General features: G+C 43.6%; 1 protein-coding gene across 3 annotated transcripts in view; it reads left to right on the top strand.

Moving 5' to 3' along the window:
• Positions 1 to 12,826, top strand: part of LOC135056653 (alpha-2-macroglobulin-like protein 1) — a 342,531-nt gene that overhangs the window by 301,589 nt on the left and 28,116 nt on the right. For all 3 annotated transcript variants that reach the window (XM_063962097.1, XM_063962096.1, XM_063962098.1), the window contains 3 exons: positions 8,712 to 8,927; positions 11,142 to 11,266; positions 12,621 to 12,711. In XM_063962097.1, the coding sequence (XP_063818167.1) occupies positions 8,712 to 8,927; positions 11,142 to 11,266; positions 12,621 to 12,711 (432 nt within the window). The remainder of the gene's footprint in view (positions 1 to 8,711; positions 8,928 to 11,141; positions 11,267 to 12,620; positions 12,712 to 12,826) is intronic.

Here is a 12,826-nt window from a genome sequence, read left to right as displayed (position 1 = left end):
GTACATTCCTGCAGACACTGGAGTGCATAACAGTTCTGACACCAGTACTTTCCTGCAGGCACTGGTGTGCATAACAATGACCCAGCAAGGTTGTCACGCTCGGCGTAAGTTGGGGTTCCGACAACCGAGTTTTGGCTGAAGGGACAGCTGCCTGTGAGGAGAGTAAATGAGGTGGCTGAATGTAATTCCTCCTCATGGAGTGGAGGCCTTACTAAGTGTTAGCGTTGGCAGGAGAACGTAAAGAAAAGGAGGACTCCATAGGGAAAAAACTGTAGTTTTAATGAATAGCAGGCTGTACACGAATATTGGAGAAATTGAAGAAACTGGATGAAAGAACTAGAGTCTGTGGTTAAATGGCTTGAAGAGTGAAGCTGAAGAACTCCAGTACAGAAGAACTGAAAGACTGTGGTTTATAATTGAAAGACGAGGCTGAAGAACTTTTACTTTGAAGAAGTGAAGACTGTGGTTTGTGATTGAAAGATGAGACTGAAGGACTTTGACTTTGAAGAAGTGGAGACTGTGGTTTGTAATTGAAAGACATTCACGGGAACCACCATTAGCACCTGAAGCTCCTCTATGACCTGGGACCCCGTGAGCGCCTCCACAAGTGGTGACGGTCTTAGACGGCAGGACTGCAGCAGCGTTAGGTAACCGATAGATGAGAGCAACCAGGACCAGGGAACCAGAAGCAACCTGGTAGCACAGAGCTGGAGAATCTTTCACAAGGAGGTAACTTGAAGCACTTGCACTCTTCCTCTGGGCCAGCCCCCTTTTGTAAGGGGAGATCACACAGGATTGGCTGAACACAGACTGGGAACTTCATTGACGATGACGGGTTTAATATGAAATACCTACAATAAAAATCCCAATGATCAAAATACAGACAACAACTGACCGACCGTCAAAATACCGACATTTAAAATGTCGACATGCCAAAAAGTTGACACGTGTTTTTCAATTTCTTTGTGGGTATGCTGACATGGACACCATATAAGTGTACCGCGTCCCCTCGCATGGCTCACTACACTCGCCATGCTTCAGGCTGCGCTCGGCACATTATTATATTCCCCTTCCATATCCACTGGGATGGTAAAGTATGAACAAGTCAGTTTTAATGAAAAATCATGAAAAACTCATGTTGACTTTTTGACCTGTCAATGACTTTGTCGGTATTTTAATTGTTGGTATTTTGTGACCTTGTTGGGATTTTGACCGTCGGCTAATGGTTGTTGGGATTTTGATTGTACAACTTTACAGGCTTGTTGGCACTTGGAGAACTACAAGTGCAAGCATGTTTTGGCAGACAGAGCCCGCTGGCATCTGTACTACATCTGTAAGGAAAAAAAAGTCAGGACACAGACACTGCATATTGAAAAATCTTTATAGAAAAAAAATAGACTACCCCAGAGCCTTAGTTTACTTACCGTTGCTTAAAAATCAATGGGATCGGTCATCATAGGTCCATGTAGGCATCCTGTGGTATGTTACAAAACAATAAAACTGAGCAATCCCTCACGGACACCATAATTAAAATGAATAAGGCCACTCTGATTGGTTAGAGTGTGGCAACTTATATTTCTCATGTGTCCTAGAGGATGCTGGGGTCCACTTCAGTACCATGGGGTATGGACGGTTCCGCAGGAGCCATGGGAACTTTAAGACTTTTCTAGAGTGTGAACTGGCTCCTCCCTCTATGCCCCTCCTCCAGATCTCAGTTTAGAAAATGTGCCCAGGTAGACTGGTCGCACTCCAGTGGCGCTCTACTGAGTTTCACTGAAAAGACTTTATGTTAGGTTTTTTATTTTCAGGGAGACTGCTGGCAACAGTCTCCCTGCTTCATGGGACTTAGGGGGAAGAAGTAGGATCCAACTTCCTAAATAGTTTCATGGCTCTGCTTCTTGCTGACAGGACACCATTAGCTCCTGAAGGGTACTGAACACTAGCTGCGGGTATGCGCTCACTCCCACAGCACGCCGTCACCCCTCTAACAGAGCCAGAAGTCAGAAGAAAAGTGAGTATTATTACCGGAGATCTGCAAGAGGGACCACCAGTCATCGTGATGGCTCAAGGTACCGCGCTGCGAGCGGAAACGCTGCGCGGACATGCTACCCACACACAGCGCACAGCAGGGTGCAGGCCACGGGGGGGGGGGTTGCCCTGGGCAGCATGAAAACCTACTATTACACTGGCGAAAGTAGCGCATATTATGCTGTGGCACAATCCTACAACCCCGCCAGTATAAATATTACCTCATGTTTGCTAGGAAAAATGTGCCATTGCAAGGGGCAGGGCTTCTTCCTCAGGCAGCCAGCACACTGTGCAGCACCATTATCTTCTAGCAAAAACAAGGGAAGAAACGCTGATCCTCCTCTCAACTTATGATTTTAGTATCAGAGTGCAAAAACGGGGGGAAAGAGTATATTGTGGTATTATAACCTATTATTGACAATATATATAGAGCGGAAAGTCTCTGTGTACAAAGTACATGACACAGGGATTTTTTATTTAAGCGCTGAGTTGTGGACTGGCAATGTTTTTTCTGTGTCCCTCTGACAGATTTTACTGTGGGTCTTTCCCCTATAAGCACCGGAGTGTCTGTGGTGTGATTGTGCACTTGTGTGACATGTCTGAGGCATGGAGCTCTCCCTCTGTGGGAGCCATGTTAGGAACACAGAGTTGTAATGTGACACCACGAGCCTAACTAGGTGAAAGATTACGTGATAGTGTGAATCATATCAGTAAGAGATTGGCTAAATCTGAGTCTCATGCAGAAAACTGAAAATAATCTGTTGAAGATGTGATTTTTAATAGTTCTGCTTTTCATCCACAGGGGACCCCTCTGGGTCACATAAACTTTTGCACAAGTAGTATGAACTGATACCGACACAGACGCTGATTCCTGTGTCGACACTAGTGATTCCAGGGGAATAGGTCCTAAGTTAGCGAAAAACATTCAAAACATGTTTTTAGCTATAAAGGAGGTATTAGAGGTTATGGGGGCCCCTCCTTTACCACAGGAGCAGGCTTACAAATAAATATAAAGAATTATAAGAAATTATAAAGAAGTAATGTAACTTTCCCTCCACCTCATGAACTGATCAGTCTCTGGGAGGCAGTCTGGTTTAACCCGAAAATAAATTTCAGATTCCCAAAAGAAGTCAGGCAGCTTAGCTTTTTCCATACAGAGGACAGTAAAGGGTGGGAGTCACCCCCCATTTTAGACAGTGCCCTGTCACGGTTAAAGGAAAAAGGTGTTTCTCCCTGCGCCTGGGACGGCTTCACTTAAGGAGCCAGCAGACCGCAAATTGGAGTCTACGTTGTAATCTATTGATGTGGCCAATGGGGCACTACTCAGGCCTACCATTGCCTGTGTGTGGGTGAGTGGTGCTATTGAAAAGTGGTCAGAAAACTTGTCATTAGACATTGACACAATAAATAGAGACGAGCTACTCCTAATGTTAGGTCATATCAAAGACGCTGCTGCGTACATGCTAAAAACCATGAAAGATATTGGTCTCTTGGGATCAAGAGCCGCAACCATGGCAGTCTCAGCACGGAGGGCATTGTGGATTCGCCAATGGAATGCTGACGCAGATTCCAAAAGGCATATGGAGGCTCTCCCGTATAAAGGTGAGTCCTTATTTGGAGATGGGCTGGATGCTTTAGTCTCTGCGGCTACCGCACGTAAGTCAACATTCTTGCCTATTGTTCCTGCGCCGGCAAAAAAGACACATCACTCTCAGATGCAGTCATTTCAGCCAAAAAAATTACAAAAAAGTGTAAAGGTTCCCCTTTCTTTGTGGGTGAAGAAAGGGGAAAAGGAAATAAAGTCCACAGCATCTCCAGGATCACAGGAGCAGAAATCAACCTCTGCTCCTGCCAAATCTTCAGCATGACGCTCGGGCTCCCTTGCGGGAGTCTGCTCAGGTGGGGGCACGTCTGAAACTCTTCAGTCAGTTCTGGGTTCAATCTGGCCTAGACCCATGGGTCATACAAATAGAGGCCCACGGGTACAAACTGAAGTTTCAAGACATTTCCCTAGGCCGTATTTTCAAATCGACCTTACCAACTTCTATCCCAGACAGGGAAGTGTTGGCAGCAGCAGTACGAAATTGTGTCAGGATCAAGTTTTTGTCCTGGTTCCCTTGTTACAACAAGGAGAAGGGTTTATTGCAACCCTATTCATGGCTCCGAAGCCGGACGGCTCAGTCATACTGATTCTAAACCTGTATACTCTTAATCTCTACCTGCAAAGGTTCTAGTTCAAGATGGAATCCCTGAGGGCAGTGATTTACGGTCTGGAGGAGGGGGACTTCATGGTGTCAGTAGACATAAAAGATGCCTACTTACACGTTCCCATTTATACTCCACATCAAGCTTATCTGAGATTCGCAATACAGAATTGTCATTACCAATTTCAGACGTTGCCGTTCAGACCTTCCACGGCACCAAGGGTTTTCACCTAGGTGATGGCAAGAGATGATGGTCCTCCTTCGACAACAAGGAGTCAATATAATTCCTGACCAGGAAGATCTCCCGATAAAAGCGAGATCCAGGGAAAAGTTGTTGCAGAACATAGCACTCTCCCTGACAGTACTTCAACATCACGGTTAGATCATAAATTTTCCAAAGTTACAATTGGAACCGACGACAAGATTGTCTTTTCTGGGGATGATACAGGACACAGAAGTACAGAGGGTATTTCTTCCAGTAGAAAAGGCTCTGGAAATCTAGAGAACGGTCAAACAAATTCTGTAACCAACTAGAGTGTAGATTCATCAATGCATTCGGGTGTTGGGGAAGATGGTAGCGGCCTACGAGGCCATACAATTTAGCCGATTCCATGCCAGAGTATTCCAGTGGGACCTGTTGGACAAGTGGTCCAGATCCCACCTACACATGCAGCAGAATATAATCCTGTCATCCAAAACCAGAATTTCGCTCCTGTGGTGGCTACACAGTTCTCACCTACTAGAGGGATGCAGGTTCGGGATTCAGGACTGGGTCCTAGTAACCACGGATGCAAGTCTCCGAGGCTGGGGTGTAGTCACACAGGGTGAAAGCTTTCAAGGAAGATGGTCAAGTCAGGAAACCTGTCTTCATATAAACGTTTTGGAGTTGAGAGCCATTTACAACGGCCTTCTACAAGTGGGGCATCTTCTTCAAGATCAACCCGTACAGATCCAGTCGGAAAATGTAACAGCAGTCGCATACATAAACCGTCAGGGCGGATCAAAAAGCAGAGCGCCAATAGCAGAGGTGACAGAGATCCTCCTCTGGGCAAAAAGACATGCAAGAGCTCTTGTCGGCAATTTTCATTCCAGGAGTGGACAACTGGGAAGGTGACTTCCTCAGCAGACACGTTCTCCATCCAGGAGAATGGCGCCTCCACCAAGAAATCTTTGCAGAGGTGACAGGTCTTTGGGGAGTTCCTCAAGTAGACATGATGGCATCTTGTCTTAACAAAAAGCTTCAGAGATATTGTTCCAGGTGGAGAGACCCTCAAGCAATAGCAGTGGATACACTGGTGACCCAGTGGGTGTTTCGGTCGGTGTATGTCTTTTCTCCACTTCCACTAATAACAAAAGTACTCAAGATCATGAGAAAAACAGGGGTTCGAGCGATCCTTATTGTCCCAGACTGGCCAAGGAGAGCTTGGTATCCAGATCTTCAGGAGTTGCTCATAGAAGATCCTCTGCCTCTTCCTCTTCGTGAGGACCTGCTGCAGCAGGGGCCGTGCGTGTATCAAGACTTACTGCAGCTACGTTTGACGGCATGGCTGTTGAGCGCTGTCCCTAGCCCGAAAGGGTATTCCCAAAGAAGTCATTCCCACTCTGATTCAGGCCAGGAAAGGAGTAACGTCTAAACATTACCACCGTATTTGGAGAAAATATGTGTCTTGGTGTGAATCGAGGAAGGCTCCTATGGAAGAGTTTCCGTTAGGACGTTTTCTCCATTTTCTGCAGACAGGTGTGGATGCGGGCCTAAGATTGGGTTCAGTCAAGGTCCAGATTTCGGCCTTGTCCGTTTTCTTTCAGAAACAATTGGCCTCCCTTCCAGAAGTTCAGACATTCGTGAAAGGGGTTCTGAACATCCAACCTCCATTTGTGCCTCCGGTGGCACCATGGGATCTTAACGTGGTGTTGGAGTTTCTTCAATCGGATTGGTTTGAACCTCTACAGGAGATAGAGTTGAAGTTTCTTACTTGGAAAGTGGTCATGCTGGTGGCCTTGGCATCCGCAAGAAGGGTGTCTGAGTTAGGGGCCTTGTCTCACAAGAGTCCTTACTTGATCTTCCATGAAGATAGGGCTGAGTTAAGAACTCGCCAGCAATTTCTTCCAAACGTGGGTTCTTCTTTCCATATAAACCAACCTATTGTGGTGCCAGTGACTACTGACACCTTCGCTGCTTCAAAGTCTCTGGATGTGGTCAGAGCTTAGAAAATTTATATCGCAAGAACAGCTTGGATACGGAAAACAGAGGCTCTGTTTGTCCTGTATGCTCCGAACAAGATTGGGTGTCCTGCTTCTAAGCAGACCGTTGCCCGCTAGATCAGAGGTACGATTCAGCACGCTCATTCCACGGCAGGATTGCCAATACCGAATTCGGTTAATGCCCATTCTACTAGAAAGGTTGGCTCATCCTGGGCGGCTGCCCAGGGGGTCTTAGCGTTACAACTTTGCCGAGCAGCTACTTGGTCAGGGGCAAACACGTTTGCTAAGTTTTACAAGTTTGACACCTTGGCCGATGAGGACCTCAAGTTTGGTCAATCGGTACTGCAGCGTCATCCGCACTCTCCCGCCCGTACTGGAGCTTTGGTATAACCCCATGGTACTGAATTGGACCCAAGCATCCTTTAGGACGTATGAGAAAAAAGGATTTTAATAAATTATTTTCTCCTAGATGCTGGGCACCCAACCCAGTGCGTACTTTAGTACTTTAGCTGCAGTTGTTATTTTGTTAAAAATGTTTTCAGCACGGTTGAGGTACTGTTCATGCCCACTGGCATGTGTTTTGTTGAATGCCATGTGTGCGGCATGGTTGAAGTGTGAGCTGGTATGAATCTCACCATTAACTTAAAAGTAAATCCTTTCCTCGAAATGTCCGTCTCCCTGGGCACAGTTCCTTTACTGAGGTCTGGAGGAGGGGCATAGAGGGAGGAGCCAGTTCACACTCTAGAAAAGTCTTAAAGTGCCCATGGCTCCTGCGGAACAGTCTATACCCCATGGTACTGAGCAGCCACATTCATTCCATTTCACTATAAAATGTATGTTCCAGAACGGACTTCGGTACAATACATGTCCTTCATAATATCTATTTTCTCTACAGAGCTAGTATAAAGGGACATATTGTTTAGAGAATATTTGCATGATATTCCCCAAAACTCTGGTTTTCAAGGGGGGTATGAGCAAAAATTAAGGGTCCCAAGGATTTAGGGAGGAGGAACCGCAGCAGATACTGTATCTCTGATATTTGGGAAGGTCCCTCCATTTCCAACTACAAAGCAGAACCCATAGCTTTCTATGGGGGCTGCTTAATTGTCATACTTACCAAGCTTCAGAATGTGAGGCATTACAGAGCTTGGCCCTGCCCACTAAAGCTGTCTGAATATGGCTGTAGCCCTTTGTAGACTATGGGCTGCTCTATTGTTGATTTTACTGTAGAGGGATCCGAAGGAAAATCCCTCCTTGGTTTTGTCAGTTTGCTCTGCACAAAGCAAAGTGACTGAATATCTGATAGGCGACCGTGCCAATGGCTCAGAAATAATATATTTAGGCAAATAAAAATTCTTCATTGCTGTGAATTGTGATAATGAAGAATCTTTTGTGGGTAGACAGCAAGTGTTAATAAATATGCCCCAAAGTATACTGTAAATAGGTTTATTTTTCTTAAACATGTTAGAAGTATGGTCAGTACTATTTTTCTGGAAAATAGGTTTAGGAACTATCGGTTTGGGGGTGGAGCTATTAAAAAAAGTTCTAGACGGACGGACAGACAGACGGACTGTAAAATAAAATTTATCTTATGGAAAATAAATTTTGGCCATGGACAGGTTCCTGATCATATCATATTTAATTTCAGGTTCAAGAATTGAGTTCCTGTTGGTTCCTGCTGAAAAATAGCACTGAGTATGGTACTCGGGAAAGTTGAACATCAGATTTATATTGAGTAGAATGTGTTGCTGTGGTATAAATTACACACTTTACTCAATCTGGGCCTGATTCAGACCTGATCGCTGCTGTGCGTTTTCGCACAGCGGGCGATCGGGCATTAACTGCGTATGTGTATGCACCACAATGCGCACGTGTGTCGCCAAACAACAGGCATTGCGGTCAGCGACAGGCTGGTGCGAAATTTCTAATCGCTCAGCCATTCGCATGCTGATTGACATGAGGAGGCCGTTTGTGGGTGGTAACTGTCTGTTTTCTGGGAGTGTCCGGAAAAACGCAGGCGTGTCCAAGTGTTTTCAGGGAGGGTGTCTGACGTCAGATCCGGCTCCGATCAGCCTGTTCTCATCGCACTGTAGGAGTAAGTCCTGGGCTGCGCACACACTGCACACAGTGGATTTTTGCAGCTCAGCGTACACATGCAATCGCACACTTGCACGGCGAATTTACACTCCCCCTGGGGCGGCGACAATCTGAACGCATGACAGCGAAGTTAGCGGCCCAGCAATTAGGTCTGAATCACCCCCTTTATTTGTCTTACAGGATACAGTGGTGGCACTTCAAGCACTGACAAAATACGCAAAGGCCACTTACAGCGATACCCAGGATGTGACTGTGACAGTCAGGTCATTGTCTGGATTTCAGAACCAGTTTCATGTAGACAAAACCAAAAGCCTCTTATTACAAAAAGAAACCTTAGCAGACATCCCTGGAAAGTACACACTGACAGCCACAGGAAATGGATGTGTGTACATACAGGTCAGTAGAGTCATATGTATTAAATGTGGCTGTGTTGGAAAAATTTGATGGGATTTATGATTTTTACAATGTATTTTTTACAGATATAGGTAGATCACGTTCTTACTCGTCATCTAAAAATGTAACTTTCTTATATATCTAAAGATTTGTAGCTTTCTCTTACATTCTCATTGTGGACACTATTGTGGACCCTGGCGTATAGGATGTGCGATGCAAGACTTGGCACTCAAACTGCTACAACTCATTTGTAATGTAGCTTCACCCCTTAATAAACGCTCCATGCAATAGGTTCATTTTATAGTGTCAAACAGGATTGCATTTGCTGACTAGGCAACTTGTACGTTTTCATTTATATTTTTTTATAATTTCTGGACCAATTGACAAAACGCCACTATGTAACATTCCCACTTCATGGATTCGACCATTGGTTTGACTTTGTTTGTCAATGTTCTTCTGGTCCCACAGGAGGGAAACACATTAGGAGGCCACTGTTTGGTCAGACATGCATGTATAGTATTAATAGTGTATGGTGGTCTGTCTGCAAAATAATTGACTTTGGTTATTATTTTGTTTCGTACACAGAATGTAAGAGAAAAAAGGATATTTGTACATACTGTTAAATCCTTTTCTATAAACCCATTTGGCAGCCACTACAGTCCCTTCATTCATGGATATGTGGTTCATATAATATTGCAGTACAGTCTCTTAAAATCTAAGCCTCACCAGAGGGCTTTACTAGAAAGGAGCTGTTACTGTACATAGGAGAGAAGCCACACAAGTTATAATGAGTTGTAATAGTTTGAGTGGCAAATCGTGCATTTCATCCTCTATACCCCAAGATAAGTAGTGTCCCCCAAATGAATTTAGAGAAAATGATTTAATGGTAAGTACAAAGAAAAACTGTTTTTGTTCTTTTTCTAATCTGTCTCTTACTTATTTTTGGTTTTCTGATTTTATTTGAGTTTATTTGACACTTTTATTAGTACTGATCAACTTAATGTATATAGGCCCTCATTCCGAGTTGTTCGCTCGCAAGCTGCTTTTAGCAGCTTTGCACACGCTAAGCCGCCACCTACTGGGAGTGAATCTTAGCATAGTAAAATTGCGAACGAAAGATTAGCAGAATTGCGAATAGACACTTCTTAGCAGTTTCTGAGTAGCTCCAGACTTACTCGGCATCTGCGATCAGTTAAGTGCTTGTCATTCCTGGTTTGACGTCACAAACACACCCAGCGTTCGTCCAGACACTCCTCCGTTTCTCCAGCCACTCCTGCGTTTTTCCCAGAAACGGCAGCGTTTTTTTGCACACACCCATAAAACGGCCTGTTTCCGCCCAGAAACACCCACTTCCTGTCAATCACATTACGATCACCAGAACGAAGAAAATACCTCGTAATGCTGTGAGTAAAATACCTAACTGCATAGCAAATTTACTTGGCCCAGTCGCAGTGCGGACATTGCGCATACGCACTAAGCGGAAAATTGCTGCGATGCAAAGAAATTTACCGAGCGAACAACTCGGAATGACCACCATAGAAATTTGGATATACAAAGACAAAATTCTTTCTTTTGCTTGCAATATTTTACATTCTTCATGGATATATGTGTTGTAAGATCAGAGACGGAGAGAGTTGTGATTTCTTATAGCACATGCATTAAAATGTAACTTTTATTAATAGGTATTTAGAATACTGTTTCTATACACAACAAATCAATCAGCGAAATATAAACAAATATAGATATAGTATAGAAAAGTGTGAGAAAAATTAGACTCTTTGGGGGGAATTCAAATGTTTGAAAAGTCCGTTGTGTGTTTGTTTTTTCCTGTCTATTAGATCGGAAAAAAACAGACACCCAACTGACTTTTCAAACAATTGAATCTCCCCCTATGTTTACAACGATGAACACTGCTTACAGTATGTATCAACAAAAGTACCTGTCTTGATTCCTTTGTTTATTAGGACCAGTGTTCATGTACAGTAAATCATGTTTTCTTATGTGTTTCAATAAACATATATTTGTGTAACACAATGTCTAAATTAATGTCTTAATTATTTTTACTCACATTCCATTTTTAATGCCAGTGTAGGGATTGATGCCTGAAAGCCATCTATATATTATCGTGTTGTTCCATTGTCCCACTTGTATCCACTCATGTTAACATTGAGTTAGTAGAATAATATCTTAAATTATGATATGTCCATCTCTCTACAGACACATCTTAAATATCATACCTCTCCTGCCAAATCTGACACTTACTTCGCCCTCACTGTCAGTACCCAGCCTTCAGTTTGCACCGATATAGCACAGACGAGGTTTGAAGTTCTCGTGGCTGTCAGGTAAGGAGGAGATGTTTTTCTTGGAGGTGCTTAATGGAGGCTTGTCTTTCATTTCTTATGTACAGTAAGATCAGGTGGACATTTCAAGCTCAAGACTAGATGTTCACTACATACTGTATGACTCTTCATAGTGTTTGTACTGTATAACTCTCCATAGTGTTTGTACTGTATGTATGTATATAAGCTTTAGTACATGTTTATAAAATCAGCTGCTCTTCATGCTTCTGCTACGGACTGCAAAGCTTATTTCAGGCCTGTGTGGGCTTTTAGCGCCACAGCAGTGGGGTTGGTTAATAGTACTACTGGGAACTTATCAAAAATGATCTCAATAGTGTAGGTGTGCAATAAGAGTTGATTTTACACATTTCTTACACTGGATATAACTGTATATACTGTAAGAATTATAGTAAACCAAACAATAGGAAGGCAAATACACACTGCATGAGTATATAACATGTCTAAATTTACAATTGGAGCAAACAGGACACTTAATGACTCAAGATGCACTAACCCCCTATTAAAACAAACCCCAGTGTTGTGATTAAGATGGAGATGCTTCAACCCTTCAAAATAGGACTGGTAGAGTGGTTGAACATAGCAACCAATCAGATTCTAGCTTTCATTGATTGCTACATAGTAACATTGTAACATAGTAACATAGTAATTGAGGTTGAAAAGAAGCAATTTGCCCATTGTGTTCTTCTCCTATATGCCGAACATGCTAAGTTACAACCCTTTTGGGAGTGCAGAATTAGAAAGAGCCTCCTTAAAATGTGCCTGTTGAAAGTCTATGCACAGTGTTATAACAAAATGAATCTCTCTTCAACACATTAGCAACCATGGACATAGGCAGAATAAGGGTGGGACACAGAAGATAATGTATCCCAGGCTCCTCTCTGTCAGGGGGCCCCTGGCTGGAGCACACTGACATTACTAACTCTTTCTCTTGTGCAGCGGCAGAACCAGACAGCCAGAATGTGAGGGCAGTATACAGTGCAGGCAGAGGAGTATCAGGTTTCATAATTTACCAAAGGAGCTTCCCAACCAGAGTGACCCTGGGATCCCAGAATCCCCTCCTCTTTTGTGTTGAAATACCTTTAGTATAAATGAAATAGTTCAACACAGGTGACGCCAATCATATATTAAGATGGAAGTCCAGGAGCAGAGCATTTTGTCCCTTCTAGAATGGGTCATGTTGGGAGGTATGCACAATCTAATATACACCCCTGCCCTGGGGCTGCCTTGTCATAAGCGCCCTTGGCTCCCCCAAGGCTTAATCCGGCCCCGACTGTTGACAAAAGCATTTTAGGTGCTGTCTTGAACAAACTCTACTGAAATGGAATCCTTTTTGTAGTTATACAGGTGAAAGAAATGAGTCTAATATGATACTGGTAGAAGTGGAATTACTGTCTGGATTCACTGCAAGTACAGCCAGTGTGAAAAAGGTAAGGTGATAATATTTTGGCACAATAGAATTCACTTATAGAAATAAACAATATTTATTATTGTGTGTAGAGCGAAAGGGCCTAATTTATGTTTGTATGCAATGGCTGATTATCG

The sequence above is a fragment of the Pseudophryne corroboree genome, chromosome 3 (genome assembly GCF_028390025.1).
Source record: "Pseudophryne corroboree isolate aPseCor3 chromosome 3, aPseCor3.hap2, whole genome shotgun sequence".
In the NCBI taxonomy this organism is placed as follows: Eukaryota; Metazoa; Chordata; class Amphibia; order Anura; family Myobatrachidae; genus Pseudophryne; species Pseudophryne corroboree.
This window is presented reverse-complemented; position numbering and strand designations above follow the sequence as displayed.